We start from the raw sequence: 19023 nt of genomic DNA, 5'->3' as shown, positions 1-19023 counted from the left end.
TGTTGGCAGCTACTGGATGAGTTTTCTAGTTTAGATGATGTGCTACCTATACTCCTTCATAGGGTTTGCTTTCAGAAATACATAAGCAAGTAGAATTTGGTACATGTCAGAGTTGTACTGAACTCAGGAAAGAAAATAGACTCTGAATCCGATCAGAGAGCATCATATTCATCTGCTTCTATAGCCACCAGAGCAAGCACACCCTCCAGCATTTGCTACTGTTGCATTGTTGGCCTGAGGCAAAGCACACAATATGGACAAGAAAAATCATAAAATAGAAATATATGAGAGAGCAATCAAACTAAGGGAGGCATCATTTCAAAGAGGAGATGACGTTTCATGGAATATCTATCTAAGACTTGATTGCTAAGGATGCAGTTTATCACTCAACATGCCTTTCTTCCTACTTGAGTAAAATGAATCTTAAAGCAAAGCCATCTAGTTATACTGCAACAATAATCGCCTTATGACATTGCATTTTATCAGCTGATTGAAGAGGTAGACAATCATCTTATGTACAACAAGAAGGCTCTTCTCCTTTCCAAGCTCCTACAAAGATATAAATCCCTATTTCTCTTAGATGTAGATCCTGCAAGCTATTTCAGTAGCAAATTACAGGTAAGATTAGAAAAACGCAACTTCTGAAACTTCATGCCATGAATAGCATGGACAGGGCAAATCTATCATTATTCTATCCACATCAATAACACTAGCTGATTTTAGTCAAGCTGCTAGTAATCTGAAACAAGAGCTTAAGTCATTGATATCGTTTGTAGATGTTCTTCTGGCGCGTGAGCCTGATGAACAGCTTTTAAATGAACAGGTAGCTTTGTATAATGCCACTTCAATCCTTGTGTCTGAAATAGCCAAAATGAATGCCTCAGAATATTATTCAAAGCCAGGTCATTGTAGTTTTCAGAGGTCATCTGCTTTTGTACCCCAGTTGGAACAGGAGTGTCTCTTTTGGTTGGTTGGTTGAGACACATAATTCAGGCAACAGTTCCGAAGACATTCAAAGATGCTTCTTAGTTGCGGAGTGCATAGTATTTAACAGATTTATCATCTTCTTCATGGATGAGATTTTGATAGACATCAACGTAGAGGCCATTGATGGAAAGAATACTTTCCAATGAAAGGCTAGAGTGGTATTTCAAGAATAGGCTGCAGATAGTCCAGCATGATAAGAAATATCACTGAAGTGTTGGAGAGAAAAGTCACTTACTCTCTCCAGGCAATGAGTCTTTTGTGCAGCATTTGAAAAACCTAGAATATGTCCAGAACTGTCTCACCATGGAAAAAGTACTTGAGAAAATAAACTCTTGTCACCTACAAATGACTGCTGTTTGAGATCTCTTCAGTTGTCTTTTATGACTGCTGAGGTTGATATTGTTCATGCTCAGGTGATTCCAATCTGGACTGATTTCAGCCATAAGCTTGCAACTAAGAGCACCTACACAAAAGTTGCATTTGCACTTATTGTGGATTCCAGACCGGCTGATACGTACAAAGTCGTTTACAGTGTGGAAATGTAAGGCAATCTCATCAGTTCTACAACAGCAGCATGCCATTCAGACCATGGAGCAGCAGCCAGATGCTGTTGCTCAACAAGTGAAATGGCCTCTCCCAAATGCGCTTGGTACCAATGTGATTTGCCTGAGTAGTTTTTCACAGCCTGTGCTGTTTTATTGCATTTTTGGGGAGATGCAGGACTGCTTTTTTTCTGATGTGTATGCAGTTTGTACTGCAAATCAAATGCTTGCTGGTAAGCAATTCAATCATGCTTTTATATGGGCTGACTTTAGCATTTGAGGACCTGAGTGCTCTGAAATGTTGTTCACTTTTTAAATGGTGTGACTAGAGAGGAGTTACTCCTGTATTTCTAGCATTTTGTCTGACAAATTTTGGCTGACCACTCACAAGGTGTGTTGAGTCTGAAGGCATTGAGTCCTCCTTACAACATGTCATTAAAGAGCTTAATGATGCTGTAATTCAGCATATGCTGCTGCTACTACTACTGGAGTAATTTCAGACATAGGGGTGTGCCCAAACTACTACATTCAAGTTCTGGGATTGCTTTCTCCAGGTTATGGAGATACTGCTTCTAAATTGTCTATGCAGAGTAAGAGGACGGTTGGAAACTTCATCTACACACATAGTATGTCATAATTCCATATTTTTTTTTTTTACTGCTAACAGGCCCAGCTATGCCAGGTGGAAATCAGTCTACATTCTTGATGTGTTAAATCTTGCTCAAGTACACAGTGCCTTTGAACCTGGGGAATTTGCTGTGCATCAGACGTCACATTCTTTTAATGGAATTTGAAGTGATGTGGGAACAGAAAAGTTGTCATTAAAGATTCAAAGGATAGCAATGGGATTGTAGGAGTGATGGGAAGGAAGCCAGCCTTTGTCAGGTGGACCCGCACAAGACATGTAAAAAAAAAGAAAAAAAAAAAGAAAAAAAAAAAGAAAAAGCTAATGTACTCAATGCTTTTTTTGCCTCTGTTTTCACTAACAAGGTCAGCTCCCAGACTGCTGTGCTGGGCATCACAAAATGGGGAAGAGATGGCCAGCCCTCTGTAGAGATAGAGGTGGTTAGGGACTATTTAGAAAAGCTGGACGTGCACAAGTCCATGGGGCCGGACGAATTGCATCCGAGAGTGCTGAGGGAATTGGCGGCTGTGATTGCAGAGCCCTTGGCCATTATCTTTGAAAACTCGTGGCGAACGGGGGAAGTCCCGGATGACTGGAAAAAGGCTAATGTAGTGCCCATCTTTAAAAAAGGGAAGAAGGAGGATCCTGGGAACTACAGGCCGGTCAGCCTCACCTCAGTCCCTGGAAAAATCATGGAGCAGGTCCTCAAAGAATCAATCCTGAAGCACTTAGAGGAGAGGAAAGTGATCAGGAACAGTCAGCATGGATTCACCAAGGGAAGGTCATGCCTGACTAATCTAATCGCCTTTTATGATGAGATTACTGGTTCTGTGGATGAAGGGAAAGCAGCGGATGTATTGTTTCTTGACTTTAGCAAAGCTTTTGACACGGTCTCCCACAGCATTCTTGTCAGCAAGTTAAGGAAGTATGGGCTGGATGAATGCACTATAAGGTGGGTAGAAAGCTGGCTAGATTGTCGGGCTCAACGGGTAGTGATCAATGGCTCCATGTCTAGTTGGCAGCCGGTGTCAAGTGGAGTGCCCCAGGGGTCGGTCCTGGGGCCCGTTTTGTTCAATATCTTCATAAATGATCTGGAGGATGGTGTGGATTGCACTCTCAGCAAATTTGCGGATGATACTAAACTGGGAGGAGTGGTAGATACGCTGGAGGGGAGGGATAGGATACAGAAGGACCTAGACAAATTGGAAGATTGGGCCAAAAGAAATCTAATGAGGTTCAATAAGGATAAGTGCAGGGTCCTGCACTTAGGATGGAAGAATCCAATGCACCGCTACAGACTAGGGACCGAATGGCTCGGCAGCAGTTCTGCGGAAAAGGACCTAGGGGTGACAGTGGACGAGAAGCTGGATATGAGTCAGCAGTGTGCCCTTGTTGCCAAGAAGGCCAATGGCATTTTGGGATGTATAAGTAGGGGCATAGCGAGCAGATCGAGGGACGTGATCGTTCCCCTCTATTCGACACTGGTGAGGCCTCATCTGGAGTACTGTGTCCAGTTTTGGGCCCCACACTACAAGAAGGATGTGGATAAATTGGAAAGAGTACAGCGAAGGGCAACAAAAATGATTAGGGGTCTAGAGCACATGACTTATGAGGAGAGGCTGAGGGAGCTGGGATTGTTTAGTCTGCAGAAGAGAAGAATGAGGGGGGATTTGATAGCTGCTTTCAACTACCTGAAAGGGGGTTTCAAAGAGGATGGCTCTAGACTGTTCTCAATGGTAGCAGATGACAGAACGAGGAGTAATGGTCTCAAGTTGCAATGGGGGAGGTTTAGATTGGATATTAGGAAAAACTTTTTCACTAAGAGGGTGGTGAAACACTGGAATGCGTTACCTAGGGAGGTGGTAGAATCTCCTTCCTTAGAGGTTTTTAAGGTCAGGCTTGACAAAGCCCTGGCTAGGATGATTTAACTGGGACTTGGTCCTGCTTTGAGCAGGGGGTTTGGACTAGATGACCTTCTGGGGTCCCTTCCAACCCTGATATTCTATGATTCTATGTCCTGAGTGGATATGCAAAAGCTAAGAGAGAAAGAAATGACCTAACAAGAAATAGTGAAGAGACTTTGCCTCTACACTGAAGAGGGATGAAGAGCATGTTACAGCTCTTACCAATCACATCACCAACAATATGGCAAAGTCCTCTAACCATGAATCACATCCAAAGATGCTTATCAACATATCTACTAAGCTGCATGTAACATCAGATGTACAAGAGTCTCCTGAAAATAGCAGATGTTGATGAAGAACAAATGAATTTGTGAGAAGTGCTCTTGATTCTGATGGGACACATAGCTTCTTCAGCCCAGTCAAGAAGTCTGGCAACAAAACATAGCCAAGACAACCAAATTTAAGTCTGGTAAGTGATGAATAGTCATAGCAGCCATCAGTCCAGAAATTTGTTTTCTGCAGAGCCCTTTCCTTATCAAGAAGCAGAGATGATGTTTCAGTGGCAACTGTTGTTGTTCACCTATTAGGACCTCTGCCTATTTTCCTCTTCCATGCTGATGAATGAGAAGAGCAGACAAAGCTGAATTTAAGGCATCAGCTGGAAGCTCAAGCTGAAAGAATGTATGAGCTAAGAGTATGCAACAAAGAAACCACAGTGTACATCAGATGCCATGGCAGTCATACAAATGATGGTTGGAGACAAATTCCACAAAATTGATTGATTGGCTGCCAAGTATTTAAGGCAGGTCCTAAAAGGATTGACAAAGCTAATTCTGTAATCTAAGTCTTTGACAGATATGAGAACAGTAACTGTGAACTGCAGATAAGACGGACAGTGCTAGACAGAGTCCAAAGTTGGATGCAAGAAATACCAGGTGATTGCTGGAAGCCCTGTGTCTCCATGGAAGAAGTTTCTAAATGTGGCATCCAGCAAGCAGTCACTTGTAACATTCCTCTGAATATATTGTTCAAAATGCACCTGTGTGTAGGAGCACACCCAGCAGAAACGCTCCTCCTTGCTGGAGGCTTTTCAATGGTGAAGCAACAAAGTCCATCACCAGTAGAAATGTTGAAGAAGCCCAGGGCTTGTACAGTCCTCAAGAGGAACCAACACCAGCGTGCTTCTGCATGCTGCTTGTGCCAATATGGCTTTTTTTCTATTGGTGTGAAAGGAACCATAGTAATTAGGTCACCTGATGCAGATATTTTGGTCCTTGCTGTTCACTACTTTCAGGCACCATTACCAGCATAACTGAAAAGCATTACTTTATACCTGTGCATGCAATTTGTGACACACTCACTCCTGTCTTGTGCAAGATACTTTCTGCTGTACATGCATTAACAGGGTGTGACTCTGTCATCCTTATTTGGTATGGGGCAGAGAGGGGGATTTGACAACATTTAAACACAAACATAAGGAGCTTTCTGCTTAAGAGATCTTGCTAAACTGGGAGTGAATGATGGACAAGGCACAATTTCTGCAGCAAGGAAGTTGGTAGCAGTGCTGTATGACCAGGCCAAGAAAGAAAAGGACACTCAGAGACTTCAATTGCTTGTGTCTCAATGTAGCTATCAAAAAGGACAAGTCACTGGCCAAACTTCCACCATGTGAGACAGTTTTGAAGAGCATGTCAAAAGGAGGCATCTTTGCAAACAAAGATTTGAATGTCTTCTCGCCAGATATTGGATCACCATTGCAAAATAGATAGAAAAATGTGGATGATGAACAACTACTTCTATCCTTCAATGGGCCCAATGGCATCTGAGCTTCTACAAAACTTATTCGGGTTTGTACCTGTAGGGTTTGCTGCACAATCTTCCCTGAACAGAACTGTGTTCATGCCAAGGCAATGAAGACTGTGATAACCCTTGTAGTCTTGGCAGAGATGATAATGATGTTGACTAGAAATGTCACCAGTGCTATTATATTTGAATGATACTTGTGCAAATTTAATATGATTTTTGTTGTGATGCTTTGAGGTAAAAAATCTAATTTGGTCTCTCCAAATTATAAATAGTCATTAAACAAACAAATTAATGCACATATTTCACCATGGTCATTTGGAAGTGTTGATATTTTTTATCACTATTTTTATGGTAACAGCACTGCGTGACAGCACAACATCATACTTCATCTTAAGGTAGTCATAATAAGCTTTCAAATTTATGTATGATGTGCATGTGTAGAATGGGTACCTTAAGTCGACCAAATTGGTGGTGTCTGCTACTCACCTAAGGAAATGAGGGCCTCGACAAGATTTCTAGCTGTGTGTATAGAAAGGAAAAAATCAAATCTTAAAAGTGTTGTGGGAGAAATGGCAAGATATGGCCATGGCCATGATGATGAGGTTCAAGAGATAGAATCAGATTCATGTGCTGGGGAGTCAGGTATAGTGATATTGTCAGCAGTGTTAGAAGATAGAGATGGAGTAGGTATGGATCTAAAGAGTTCATGTTTGATCCTGTTACTGATGATCTATCCAAACAGGCTCTAGATAGGCTGAGATGTGGGAAAGGTCAGGAGTGGAAAGGCTAGTCTGTAAATTGCCACTCTAAAGATAGTAGTTGAATCTGTGATCTGATGAGCTCATCTAAGTAAAAGAGGAGGAAGAGGGACCATAAACCGAACTTAGGAAAGCAGGAATATAGTAGGATTATCCATTTAAAATACACTGAATCTCCAAAGAAGTAAGAGGAGAACCAGGACAGGTCAGAGTTGTTGGGGACAAGATGCCATGAAAGGAGAGTATAACTGTATTAAAAGCAGCAGAAAGGTCAAGGAGAAATGGGATGGAATAGTGGCCCTGAGGGTCTGGTGACAGCCGTTTCAATGAAGCAGAGTGGAATCCAGATATGGGCAAGGGGTGATCTCTGGTGGAGCTGGAGGAGAGGACCAAAAGGCAATGATTGTAAATGGTGCATCCAATGAGTTTAGAAATGAAGACTAAAGATGGACCCAAGCTTGGAGAAGCCAGAGAGATGAAAGATCAACTTTTTTGAGGCTGCAAGGAGACTAGAGTATGCTTGTATTGTGGGGGCAAGGAGCCAGAGAAGTGGTGGGGGTGGGGGAGCAGTGGACCTCTGGGTGGGTCTAAATGCTTTTCTTAACCCCTTCTACAGTTTTTAGGTATACAGGTGGATTCTGCCTATAGCATGAGTACAATGACCGTCCTTCAACTGCCTTTAAGTGTTTATTCAAATGAAGAATATTAGGTTTGATTCTCATGCACTCTTCGCTGCTCTGGCAGTGTAACTTAGCCTTATAGAGGGTGAAAATTACTTTCAGGCCGCTTCATGTTGCCAAAGCTGTATAGAGTGGCCATAACATAAATGACAATCCGGTCCAGTTTTGTGTGTGTGTTGGGCTTTTTGTTCTTTTGGTTGGGGATCTGCACATGATGGAATTCATAAACTGCCCTTTCATGAGATGGTCAGATATCCAAACAATAATTGGGGAGATTTTTCATATCCAGATAAATCTCTCTTAGCAGCTTGCTTTTATAAAGCTTTCCTTCTGCCTTTGCAGAATACAGAGCCTGAAAACTCCTCCAGTCCTTTTTCCTAAAAATTACAAACAGCTCTGAGAGTGAAACTGGGTTCTTCTCTTCATATGCATCATTGCCAGTAATAAAAGTTCTGCATAGTGAATTGTGCCTTCAGTTACATCTATGCAGCCCCAATGTCTTTGGCTTTTGCCCTCAGTGATAAAGTTAGTAAGCAGTTTTAATGCACGAGAAAGAATGGATTCCAATTCCCTTTCTTGTAGTTGTGTTGGATGTGTGTTACCAATCAAATTAAAAAGTTGTCAAAACTTATATTTGCCCATGAGGGGGGCAGGTATGCCTCCGAATACACAGGAATAGATTTATTTAGTAAAAAAAGTGCCTTTTGTACATGGTAACTTTTCAGAGTAAAAACACACTTCCAGAACTCTAGAACATATATAGACAGGTCAAATATCCATATGAATATTGTTAAACCTGTTAGTTACATTTAGCAGTTAGTGAGCTTGTGGAGTCACCAACTTGACTTAGTTGGTGTGGATATCATCTCACTAAGCTGTGGTTTGCTCTTTCGTCTCATACATCGCTGAGGGTCACGACCAGCAGTCACTCCTTACCAAGTGCTCTTGCTTGTGGAATTGTAAATGTGTTGCTCTTGTCATCTGTTGTGCTAAAGTTATGGGTGAAACTGCCAGCTCCACTTATTGTAAACAATTTCCAGTATAAAACCCTTCTCTCAGTTACTTGTAACTTTGCCAAACTACAGTCATTTGGGCTGAAATTTTCCATGCTGGGTTTTTCGTCTCAGGCCGAATTTTTTTTTAACGTTTTTCTACAAAAACTATTCAGCCATTTATGAGAGCAGAGAGGAAAATACTGTGTTTTGTCAATGTTAGTCTTACCATGGTTGCACAAAGAAGCTGTAGCACCTCTCAGCCTAGAAGCAGAGTTTTGAAATTTGGCAGGGCAGGGGCTCTAAAGTGAGATGCCTTTTGCGGTTTCCATGGAAATGGACCAAATCTGCCTGAGTTATAAGCCTCTGAATGGCCATGTGCAAATGCTCAGAGGCTCATTAGCATTTGGCAGCTAAATTCTCCAAAGATTTTTGTCTGCACTGAGCATGTCCTAGCCCAGGACTGACCAGGACTTTTCCAGCAGTTGCTCCTCCCAGCTGCTGTGGCACAGAGCAGCAAAACTGAGAACAAAGCCATCTCTCCTGTGCTCTTCGCTCCTCCTGTTGGTACCCAGATAATGTGTAGGAAGAAGCAGCCTGACAAATACAGAAAGGCGAATACCTGGATGGGACAGAGGCAGGTTGGTGGAGGTGGTGAAAGGGGATAGCGATAAATAGGAGAAGACTGAGCCAGACAGAAAGGGACAAGCGAGGGAGGTTTATGCTATAAGACCAGAGTAGAAGGGTCTGCAACCACTAAGAACACACTCCCTATCCAAGACTTGGAATTGAGCTCTTGATTCCTGAGTCTCTGCTGTCTAGTAAATGCAAAGTGTGCATCTTATCTGCTTCTAGTGGCTGGTCCACAGAGAGGATAATAGTGTACTGCTGCTACCATTTACTTCATTCATTCAAGTACTAGAGGTTTGCAGATCTGAAAGTTGCAACTCTGCTGCTCACCTACCTGGGATTCTCTATAGTTCCACATGATGTAATTTCTGTGTTTTTTTTTTTTGTTTGTTTCTGCTTTGCATTTTTAAAAAGTAGGAATTTTCATTAAACCTACGTTAAAAGAACAGTGAGGTTTCCAAAGTCAAGCATTCTGAAGGCCAAAGGCTTAACATTGCTTGTTCACCCTTAATGCGGCCACCTTGTATGTGTACATTATGATAGTCTTTAATTATGTGATCACATTTTTTTCTTCCCCTCGCAGAATCCCTTCAGGGTATAGGATGAATGACATTCACTGAATGAATTTGCTCTATTCTGAGCAAAGATATACTTGGGGGAATAGGGAGGGTTTGTTTTGTTTTTTTTAATCCAGACTTAATGAACTTTTGTTGTTTTTGCTAACTTTGTAGGTCAGCCTGACCAAATCGCTCCGAGATACTACAAGCAGACTTGCAGAGTTAGGATGGCTACACAATAAAATAAGAAGATACACAGACCAGAGGAGCTTGGATCGTGCCTTTGGGCTTGTAGGTCAGGTATGTTGGCTCGGTTACAATACTTTGGTTTCATTCCCTTTAGGAACTGCTGGATCTAGAAATACAATACAGGAATGGTGGGGAGACTCTGGAGAATTCATAACTTGGAGTAGTTCCATATCATTTGATTTACTCCTGTGTGAACTGTCATCGTTGGTGATGAGCCAAAGTCTGGATGTAGGGTAAAGTAACTCTCAGCTGAGTCATAATAAGGTTCATTCTTGCTAGTCCTATGGAGCAGTCTTGCCGTTCTATCCCTAGTTGGGAGTGTCTTAGACTTAAATTTAATTTTTTTACAGTTTACTTTTATATTTAAAAAAAAAAAATCCAGGAATGGCATAGTGACATCTCTGAGCTAATTTAAGTGTGCCCACTTGCATTGTTAGGGGAGAGATTCTGCTTTACTTTTGTAGTTCTCCCCTGAAAAATGTATAAGGGAACACTTTCTTGACTAGCTGATAGATGATGATCATAGAATCATAGAATCATAGAATATCAGGGTTGGAAGGGACCCCAGAAGGTCATCTAGTCCAACCCCCTGCTCAAAGCAGGAACAAGTCCTAGTTAAATCATCCCAGCCAGGGCTTTGTCAAGCCTGACCTTAAAAACCTCTAAGGAAGGAGATTCTACCACCTCCCTAGGTAACGCATCATTGATGATAAATAAAATACTGCTCATACTGAGGCTAAATGCAAATCACCAGTTATCTGCTGCCATTTCTTTTGAATGCAACATCAAAAGAATGTCAATTTTTGTTTTTATAGGTTCCATCACCATGATTTATAGTCTGCAGTAACATCACAGCTGCTGTAAAACCTAAAACTACATTTACCGTTAAGATATTCCCGTTTCCTCTCACTTGCTCCCTCTGTAAAACTGGATATTATCCCTTCTGAGTCGTCAGAAATGTTGTTGTCCCTGCCTCTAGCCATAAGATCCTACCTAATCTGCAAAGAAAGTGAAGTGCTCCTTCCTTCAGTCTAATTTTTCTTGAGGTCAGTAGAGACACTATGGTGCTTTCTACTTTCCTATCGTTTTTATTCTGTCCCCTTCTGACTTTTTTTCATTCTAAATATATATATTTATATAAATATATATAATACAATATTAAGAATTGTTTTCTAAAGGCTAATACTGACATCCATGGTGTGTGTGTGTGTGTGTGTGTGTGTGTGTGTAAAACTCTCAATTTCTAGGTGAGGTTTCCTACCCTCTTTTCTACAATAGTTTTCCTGCTTATGCTTATTTTCACTGTCTCTGGTTTTAGTTTTTCATTTCACAAAACAAGAGACTTTAAATTCCTGAGTAAATTAAATGTTTTATATCTCTGACATCAATTGCAACTTTCAAGGCCTGTGTAGAATGCTGTGTAGGCCATCAAGTGTATCTGTATAGCTTTCCATTCATGATTTTTGTCTGAGACTAGCATTTGTGCGACTTCTATGGCACCAGTGTCTGAAGATAAAGCTGTATAATTTACTTAAGCTGTCAGTAACTAGGCAAAAGATCATGTTTTATCATTCTTGAACACTTCTTTATTTGACAATTTCAGATGCTGCATGTTAAGCATTAAGAACTTAGTATTGCAAATATACTGTGCAGTTGAAAGCCTCTTTAATTTGCTGTCTCAGAAAATGTCATCCTTATTTAGAGCACACGCAGAAAATTACACATTTATTTTAAACCTAAACCACCTGTATGTGTTACTGTTAACCTAGCTTTTTGACTGAAATATGAGGATCAGAAACTAGTCTGTCAGTTACTAGCAATACGTGTTAGATATACTGCACATCGACCTTTTATTTTTCCACCTACACTTCTTAATTGTTGCTGCTTTTCCAGGATAATCAGCAGTGAAATATAATTACCTTACATGTTCACACATTCTCAAAGAAAATATTAAAGTAGGGTTGAGGTGCTAAGCATTTTAAATTCCCTCTCTTAAGCACAAGTTCTACTTTCCCCATGAAACCCCTTCTTTCTGTGTTGTAAGCCATGTGAGACTTCTAGGATAATATCCAGTTTTCATTGCATACTTTGTATTCCAAACCTTATTTTACCAAGTAATTGCAATTGGCACTGAATGCAAATTTGAACTATTAAAGTTAATTTCTTTTACAATAATCTGATGTCCAGTATGACACTAAATGCTTTGAGTATTGAAGTTTAGAAATGTTTAACATAAGGAATGTGGAGAAGTAACATTTAACTAGTGCCTTTGAAATGTTCTCTTACTATAGACCCTACTTTGCCCTTCAGTTTAATGGGCACTGCTTTGGTAGATTACTAAATTGTACTGAAGAAACAAGTGAGAAGAAATGGCAAGTAGGGTTATATGTGATGGAGTTTTTAATTCTTCACCAATCTGTACATAACTCTTGACCCCTCTCTGGATTAGCATAAATTTATCGTCTCGCATTTCTTTTTCTCATAAAATCAAATGGAAGAGAGGAACGCTTTCACTTATTTTAAAGGATAGGATCAAATGTCTGGACTGGTCACATTTTTTCTTAATCTGGAAAGGAGATGATTCTTTTGATAAGGGATTTAAATTTATGGAAGGAAAATTGGGATTTCTCTTCCTTCTGTCAGTAATAATTATTCAGTGAGGTACATCTAAGGTAGCAAATAGTTAGTTTACTTTTATAGAGTACTGTTAGCTCCAGTTTTTTACTTTGGATTTGTTTAACTTGATTTTAGGCTGAAGAGGGTAGGGAGTAGAAAAATTTCACTTAGCTGCATATGATGTACCAGATTTACATAAATTTACTAACCTGGACTGTTTCCAGTCAAATTTGTGAAGGCATATATCAAAATTGGTGATTTACTTTGATTAGCAAAGTAGTTTAGATATTTCATAAAGTGTTAGTCATTTGTTACTTGAAGTAGATTAAAAAGCAACACACACTTCTGTCACAGTTCAAGAATGGTAATCAATTTTTGAAAATTAAATTAGTCTTTTTAGCCAACTGTGCCAGGTTAACAGAATTAATAAATAGTAATAATGGAGAATGATATTTCATATCCTCTCCTAGATCTGTTTCTACCCCAAATAATAAAAAAAATCTGGCAAAATGTTTTCAACTGCTGTTAGAAAAATATTTAATCAAAACTGTAGTTCAGTTATTTTTTGGTTGTACTCTAACAATATAGGCCTTCTTGGAAGATGACGACAAAATGGTCTGTGATGCTTTTTGCTTCTGATGGAGTGCTGTATTTGCAACTGCTCAGAGCTCATTTAAGTCAATGAAAGTCTTTCTGTTGCAGTGGTTTTTCAAAATTTAGGCCCTTTCCAAATAATGTAGTCTACTGTGTACCCCCATCTGAGATAGGGACATAATATACCTTTGATTAGATTGCCAAATCTTAATAAATAAAATGCATTGTCTGCCATTATAGGATTTTTCTTGCGTTCCCCCTGATGAGAGCTCGCGTACTCCATTTTGAAAAACATTATTCTATTGATTTCTTTGAGCTTGGGTCAGGCCTTTGTAAACTTGACCACATCATGGAGTGCACCTTTCAGACTATTTAAACTTTTCATTATTCTTGGTGTTCCTTTCTTCAGTGTCGGGTAAGGAATGAAAAGGAGTACTTGTGGCACCTTAGAGACTAACAAATTTATTTGAGCATAAGCTTTCATGAGCTTTGAGCTGTAGCTCACGGAAGGTTATGCTCAAATAAATTTGTTAGTCTCTAAGGTGCCACAAGTACTCCTTTTCTTTTTGCGAATACAGACTAACACGGCTGCTACTCTGAAACCAGGTGAGGAAAGGCGAGCGGTTATCGAGTGTTCCAATGACAAAATGTACAATACTAATTTAAATAAGCAGCACCTAAAGAGGGAATATTAATTCTTTTCAAAGCACGAAAGAAGAATGTACTGGCTTGCCCATGATGTATACAGACCTCTTCTTTATATTAGATACTAGTCTTTAACTGTATGTTTTTATTATTTAACATTTATATTGCGGTCATGCCGAGAGGTCTCAATCAAGTTGAGAGCCTTTTATGCTAGGCACTGTACAAACACTGCAAATGCCATTCTTGGTCCCAAGAAGTCTGTAGTCTTCATAGAACTGATAGGAGCAGTACAATAGAATTGTTCATATTTTTTTTTAACCATTTGAGAACCCAATTACTTAGGGTATTGATGTCAGAATTTAGACTGTCAGTAGAATTAAGTTGGCAGCCAGCAGAAATTTTCTTGTTCCCTACTGACAATGTATATACCTGTTAGCTGCATGCTGAAGAGACAGGCAGCAGTTGGTGCATTCATATAATCTTTCTGGATGATACCTAATTTGACTTTCTTAAAGACACTTTAGTTAGGTTTGCGGTTTTTAAAAAAGACTCAATCTTAATATCAGTGTTTTAAAATGCTAGATAAAAGTGAAAATGGAAATAGCATTTATTTGATTTATTTTTTCCCCCCCTCAGAGTTTTTGTGCTGCCTTACACCAGGAACTCAAAGAATACTACAGGCTTCTCTCTGTTTTACACTCCCAGGTAAATTAATACTTCTGATTGGTTATTGAGTTCACCCTTTGGTGTTTACAAATCACTAAATAATTTTCTAGAAGATTGTGACTTTTGGTTAGACAGTTTTTATTTAGCTAATTTGATACAGTATGAGCATGGTAAAAGCAGGAATCTGGCTGGTGAAGGGTCTAACTATGTGGGCGTCCGGCAACTATGAAGTAAGACGCCAGGTGTGTCACTCTGAAGCCTGAAATGTCTATAGAGACCGTATGAAGTAATGGAAACAGCTACAAGCATGGGTGAGGACTTGTATATGTTCAGAATATCACCAGGTTGAATCATCACTCAGTTTTACAGTTTACCAGCCATTTTGATTTCATGAATTAAATCTATGCATGTTTCTTCTTTTAATGCTTGTATATGTCCATTACAGTGTAGGTCTATGCATGCCTCTTTGCACTGGTGCAAGAGGGTTTTCCTTAGTGGTTTTCCTTAGTTTTCCTGTAGAGGTGGCCCTGCCCATTGCCAAGCTCCATGTGTTGGAAAGTGAGGGTAGAAAGGGTGGAGTCACCCCACCCTCAGTTCTTTCTCACAAAGAAGTTTGTAGTCAGTGTCAGTGTTCCTAGTGGTACTCTTTTAAGCAAAAAAAAATATATATTTAATTTCTAAATTTCATTAATCATTTTTTAGTATTTTATTTGGATTATTTTAGTTTTCAGGCTAATGTTTGCTTAGCAGGGCCTCTGGGCCCCACCCAGTACTGGGATGACCCTATACCAAGATCCCCGAGGATCAAGCGTTGCATGGGCTGCAGAAAACCTGTGCCCATCAGTTTCCCAATTTGTGCTATCTGAAGTGCTTGGAGGAGGGCCGTGTTAGAGACAGGTGCTCCTTTTACCATGCTTTTAAGACCAAAACAAAAACTGAGGGAGGGACGTCTCCACTGCATCCTGGTGAAGGCAGCCCTGAGACTGGCTCTGGAATGCCCTTGGTCGTTGAAGGGAAGCTCTTCAGTAACCCTTCTCAAAGTGCTTCTCCAGCATTACCAGCAGAGCAGATCCCCCATCACCAGGTCCATTGTCTTTGAAGTCTAGGGCTTCTGAACATTCCTGATCAGTGTTTTTCCCCAGGAATTGAAATTAAAGGGGGTGTTTGAATTTACCAGGGGGGTTGGAAAATGACTAAATTGACAACACTGCCTACTTGACCAGCAGGGGGAGATGGGGTGTTCAGGCGGCTGTGGGGAAATCCCTGGTCCTGACCTCTGAAACATAAGAATAATTCAGTACTGGCTCTTCAAAGTCCAGAGCTAGGGATTCCTCCACAGAACTTCGGCCTGGTACCGATGATCGAGTGCTCCCCTTGGTTTGCCATTCCCTGGTACCAACTCATCCAGACAGACTTGAGTCATTGACTCTGGTGCCCTCTGAGGGACTGTTGAGACTGGCTACTTCATTGACAATGATAAAGTAATCCTTCATTTTTGCAGGTCAACAGCCTATGTTGTTTTAACTACTCCGGGGGCTAATGCCGCGGCCAGAGACTTACTGTGCTTGTCGGTACTGCCTTTTCCCCTATTTCAAGGACCCACCTGTGGGATCGGTACAGCAATTGAGATCATCGGCACTGGAGCACTCCAGTTGTGCATTGCCTTCCTTGGTACCTATCCCTGCCTCATCTTTGGGGTCAGTAACAATTCCTCCACAATTCACATTGCCAGTGGCTAGGAAGCCTTCTATGTTACTTCCACTATCGTGCCCTGGATGTACGTCTTGGTCACAGTTAGAGGACAAATCTTGGTACCACCCGACACTAGCCCTTGGACTGCTGGCTCTTGGGTGCTCTGGTACCAAGAGTCTCTAAGAGCTTCATCCTGCTCTCATTCCCATGCTTGTTGGTGGAGTTCTGAGATGACTTCTAGAGACTGGGAAGCTTGGGCCAGGAGTGCCTGGGTATCATACTAGCCCCCTCAATGGTCCTATTGGATGACATGGGGGATGCCTCTAGCATCTAGATTTACTTCACCAATCCCTCACTCTAGTAAATCGACAGGGGGACCCTTCTCCTACCAGTACTGACAAATTAGTCAGGGTCAGTACCAATCAACCAGTGGACACTGCAGCTCTAGTTTTTTCTCATCTATCATGGAGCCACAATTTCTCTTGGTACCACAGAAGCAGCCTAGAGAATGTTCTCCCTTAGTACCTCCATGGCCGCCATCATCATTGCCTGATGAAGCCTTGGTATTGGAGACTTCCTCTTTGGTACTTTATGTCTCTAAGGTGCATCAGGAGCCCCACAGAAGGGTGTCAGCTTCTTCTCTGAGTGATTGCACATGTCCATTGCATTGTAGGTATGTTCGTGCCTCGTGCACAGTTGTTGAAGATTTTTCCCTCAGCAGCACCTGTTAGGGCCATGTGAGCACCCTCTGCTGCCTAAGACCACTGCACGCAGTATAACAGGTGGAGCTGCCCCTGACCCCTTTTAGTTCCTTTCTGCTGCCCAGGACTTTGTTGGAGCTGCTATCTTTGCATTTGCAAGTTTCTGCCCTCTTTAGTGTAAATAGTACTTGTTGTGGTAGTTTTAGTTTAGAGGTTTTATACACAATTTAGATTAGATTATGTAGTAGCATGGATTCACCAGTTCCCATTTGGGTACCAGTACCAGACTCTTGCCTCTTTCTCCTGGCTTCAAGTCTTGTCATTCATGTAACAAGTCTATGCCAGTGAGTGACCCGCACCCCAGTTGCCTTAAGTGTCTGGGACAGGTACGCGTGAGTGACCGATGTCAGATTTGTAGGGGGTTCAAACCCTGCTCAAAGAAAGACAGAGCAACCTGACTCAAGTATTTGCACATGGAGTATGTTTTGCCCAGCATCAGAGCCTTCTGCACAGAGCACATACCAAGCATGTTCTCATCTGTTAGGGTTGCTCCCCCTGCTCTGAGTGAGTTGAGAGGCAGATCTTCATTGCCTGTACTGAAGAAGAGGCAAGTTTAACACTTGGTACTGAGATCTTAAATCTTCAGTGAAAGCACTGAGTGGAGACAAGGATACAGAAGTGTGCTTAGAGAGGCACTCCCAGAAACAATCCTTAAGCCAATACTCCTGAGGGAATTCTGCACCAAAAAAAAATTCTGGCAAAATATTTTAAAATTCTGCAAAATTCTGCAAATTTTATTTGTCAATAAATAAATGTGGAGGCTCCAGCATGGCAGTGGGGAGCACAGGCCACTGGTTGCATGGAGGTGGGAAATCACCTTGCACCTGCCTTCCCCCTCCACCCCCCCGATACAGTGGTGAGGCTGTACCTGACCCTGACACAGCGCAAGGGTCAGGCCTACCCCTGAAATAACCTCTGTGCCAGGTGTACCAGGTGTGGACAGAGAGGCTCACCCAAGCAGGATCCAAGTGTAGAGGTGGGGTAAGAGGGTTCAATGTGGGGCAATCTGGGTGTGGGCGGCTCAGTGAGGGGATCTGGATGCACAGGGGCTTGTTGCGGGATTGCTGGGGCAATGGGACTTGGCCAGGGGGTCAGGTGATGGTGGTTGGAGCTCAAGTAGGGTAGGGGTTCGATGGGCCTGCTAATGGGGGAGCCCCAGCTGCTGCTGAGGGGATGCCCTATGCTGGGATCCTGCTCCCCCCACTGTCCCTGATTCCCTTATCCCTTTCTCTTCCCCATTCCTTCCCCATTGGCTTTTTCCACCACCCTGCCTCGCTGTGGGGACTCACTGTTGTACAGAAAACAGGATGGCTTCCAGCATACGGAAGGGGAGCATGAATAACACTAGGACCCAGAAGGCAGAGTCAAGCTACAAGGTCAGCAAAACCGGGCGGCAGTCTTTCAGCTGGGCAGCTCTGTGCTTGCAGAAATGGGGGGGTAGGGGGGAGTGGCATGTGACCTGTGTGCCATACTCTTGTGCCACACCTCCTCTTCTTTGTTGCCTGATGAGGTGGTGATAAGAGTCTGCTTATCCCCCACCTGATGATTGGTGAGGAGAGTGGCTGCAGCTCTGGGCATCCAACCGGAAGAGGTACAGGAAAAGTCTTACAGGTTGATGGACATTTTCGTCTCGGCGGGACCATCTAGGGTAGTTCTCCTTATTAATGAGGCTATCCAGGAGCCTGTCATGGTATTATGTCAGACCCAGTCTTCCCCTATCTCCCACTGCAAAAAGGATGGAGAGAAGATATGTCCCTTTACAGGGATTTGAACACTTTTATAACCCTCCTTCTCTTGGCTTCCTGGTAGTCTCTGGTGCTAATGAAAAAGAGAGGCAGGGACACCAGGCCTCAACATCTAAAAGGAAAGAAGCAAGATCATCGGGCTCAACGAGTAATGATCAATGGCTCCATGTCTAGTTGGCAGCTGCTATCAAATGGAGTGCTCCAAGCGTCGGTCCTGGGGCCGATTTTGTTCAATATCTTCATTAATGATCTGGAGGATGACGTGGATTGCACCCTCAGCAAGTTTGCAGGTGGCACTAACCTGGGAGGAGGAGTAGATATCTTGGAGGGTAGAGATAGGATACGAGTGATGTAGACAAATTAGAGGATTGGGCCAAAAGAAATCTGATGAGGTTCAACAAGGACAAGTGCAGACTCCTGCACTTAGACCAAAGAATCCCATGCACTGCTACAGACTAGAGTCAGAGTTGCTAGGCAGCAGTTCTGTAGAAAAGGATCCACGGGTTACAATGGATGAGAAGCTGGATATGAGTCAAGAGTGTGCCCTTGTTGCCAAGAAGGCTAACGGCATTTT

At 42.0% G+C, this 19023-nt stretch overlaps 1 protein-coding gene across 4 annotated transcripts in view; it reads left to right on the top strand.

Moving 5' to 3' along the window:
* Positions 1–19023, top strand: part of TUBGCP3 (tubulin gamma complex associated protein 3) — a 138162-nt gene that overhangs the window by 33394 nt on the left and 85745 nt on the right. For 2 of the 4 annotated variants that reach the window (XM_038405722.2, XM_043501818.1), the window contains exons 8-9: positions 9656–9781; positions 14222–14290. In XM_038405722.2, coding sequence (XP_038261650.1) covers positions 9656–9781; positions 14222–14290 — 195 coding nt within the window. The remainder of the gene's footprint in view (positions 1–9655; positions 9782–14221; positions 14291–19023) is intronic. The other 2 variants (XM_038405808.2, XM_043502639.1) reach the window with 1 other exon arrangement.

This window comes from Dermochelys coriacea, chromosome 1 (genome assembly GCF_009764565.3).
Source record: "Dermochelys coriacea isolate rDerCor1 chromosome 1, rDerCor1.pri.v4, whole genome shotgun sequence".
Classification (NCBI taxonomy): Eukaryota; Metazoa; Chordata; order Testudines; family Dermochelyidae; genus Dermochelys; species Dermochelys coriacea.
Note: the sequence above shows the minus strand (reverse complement) of the source record. Positions and strands in the feature narration are given on the sequence as shown.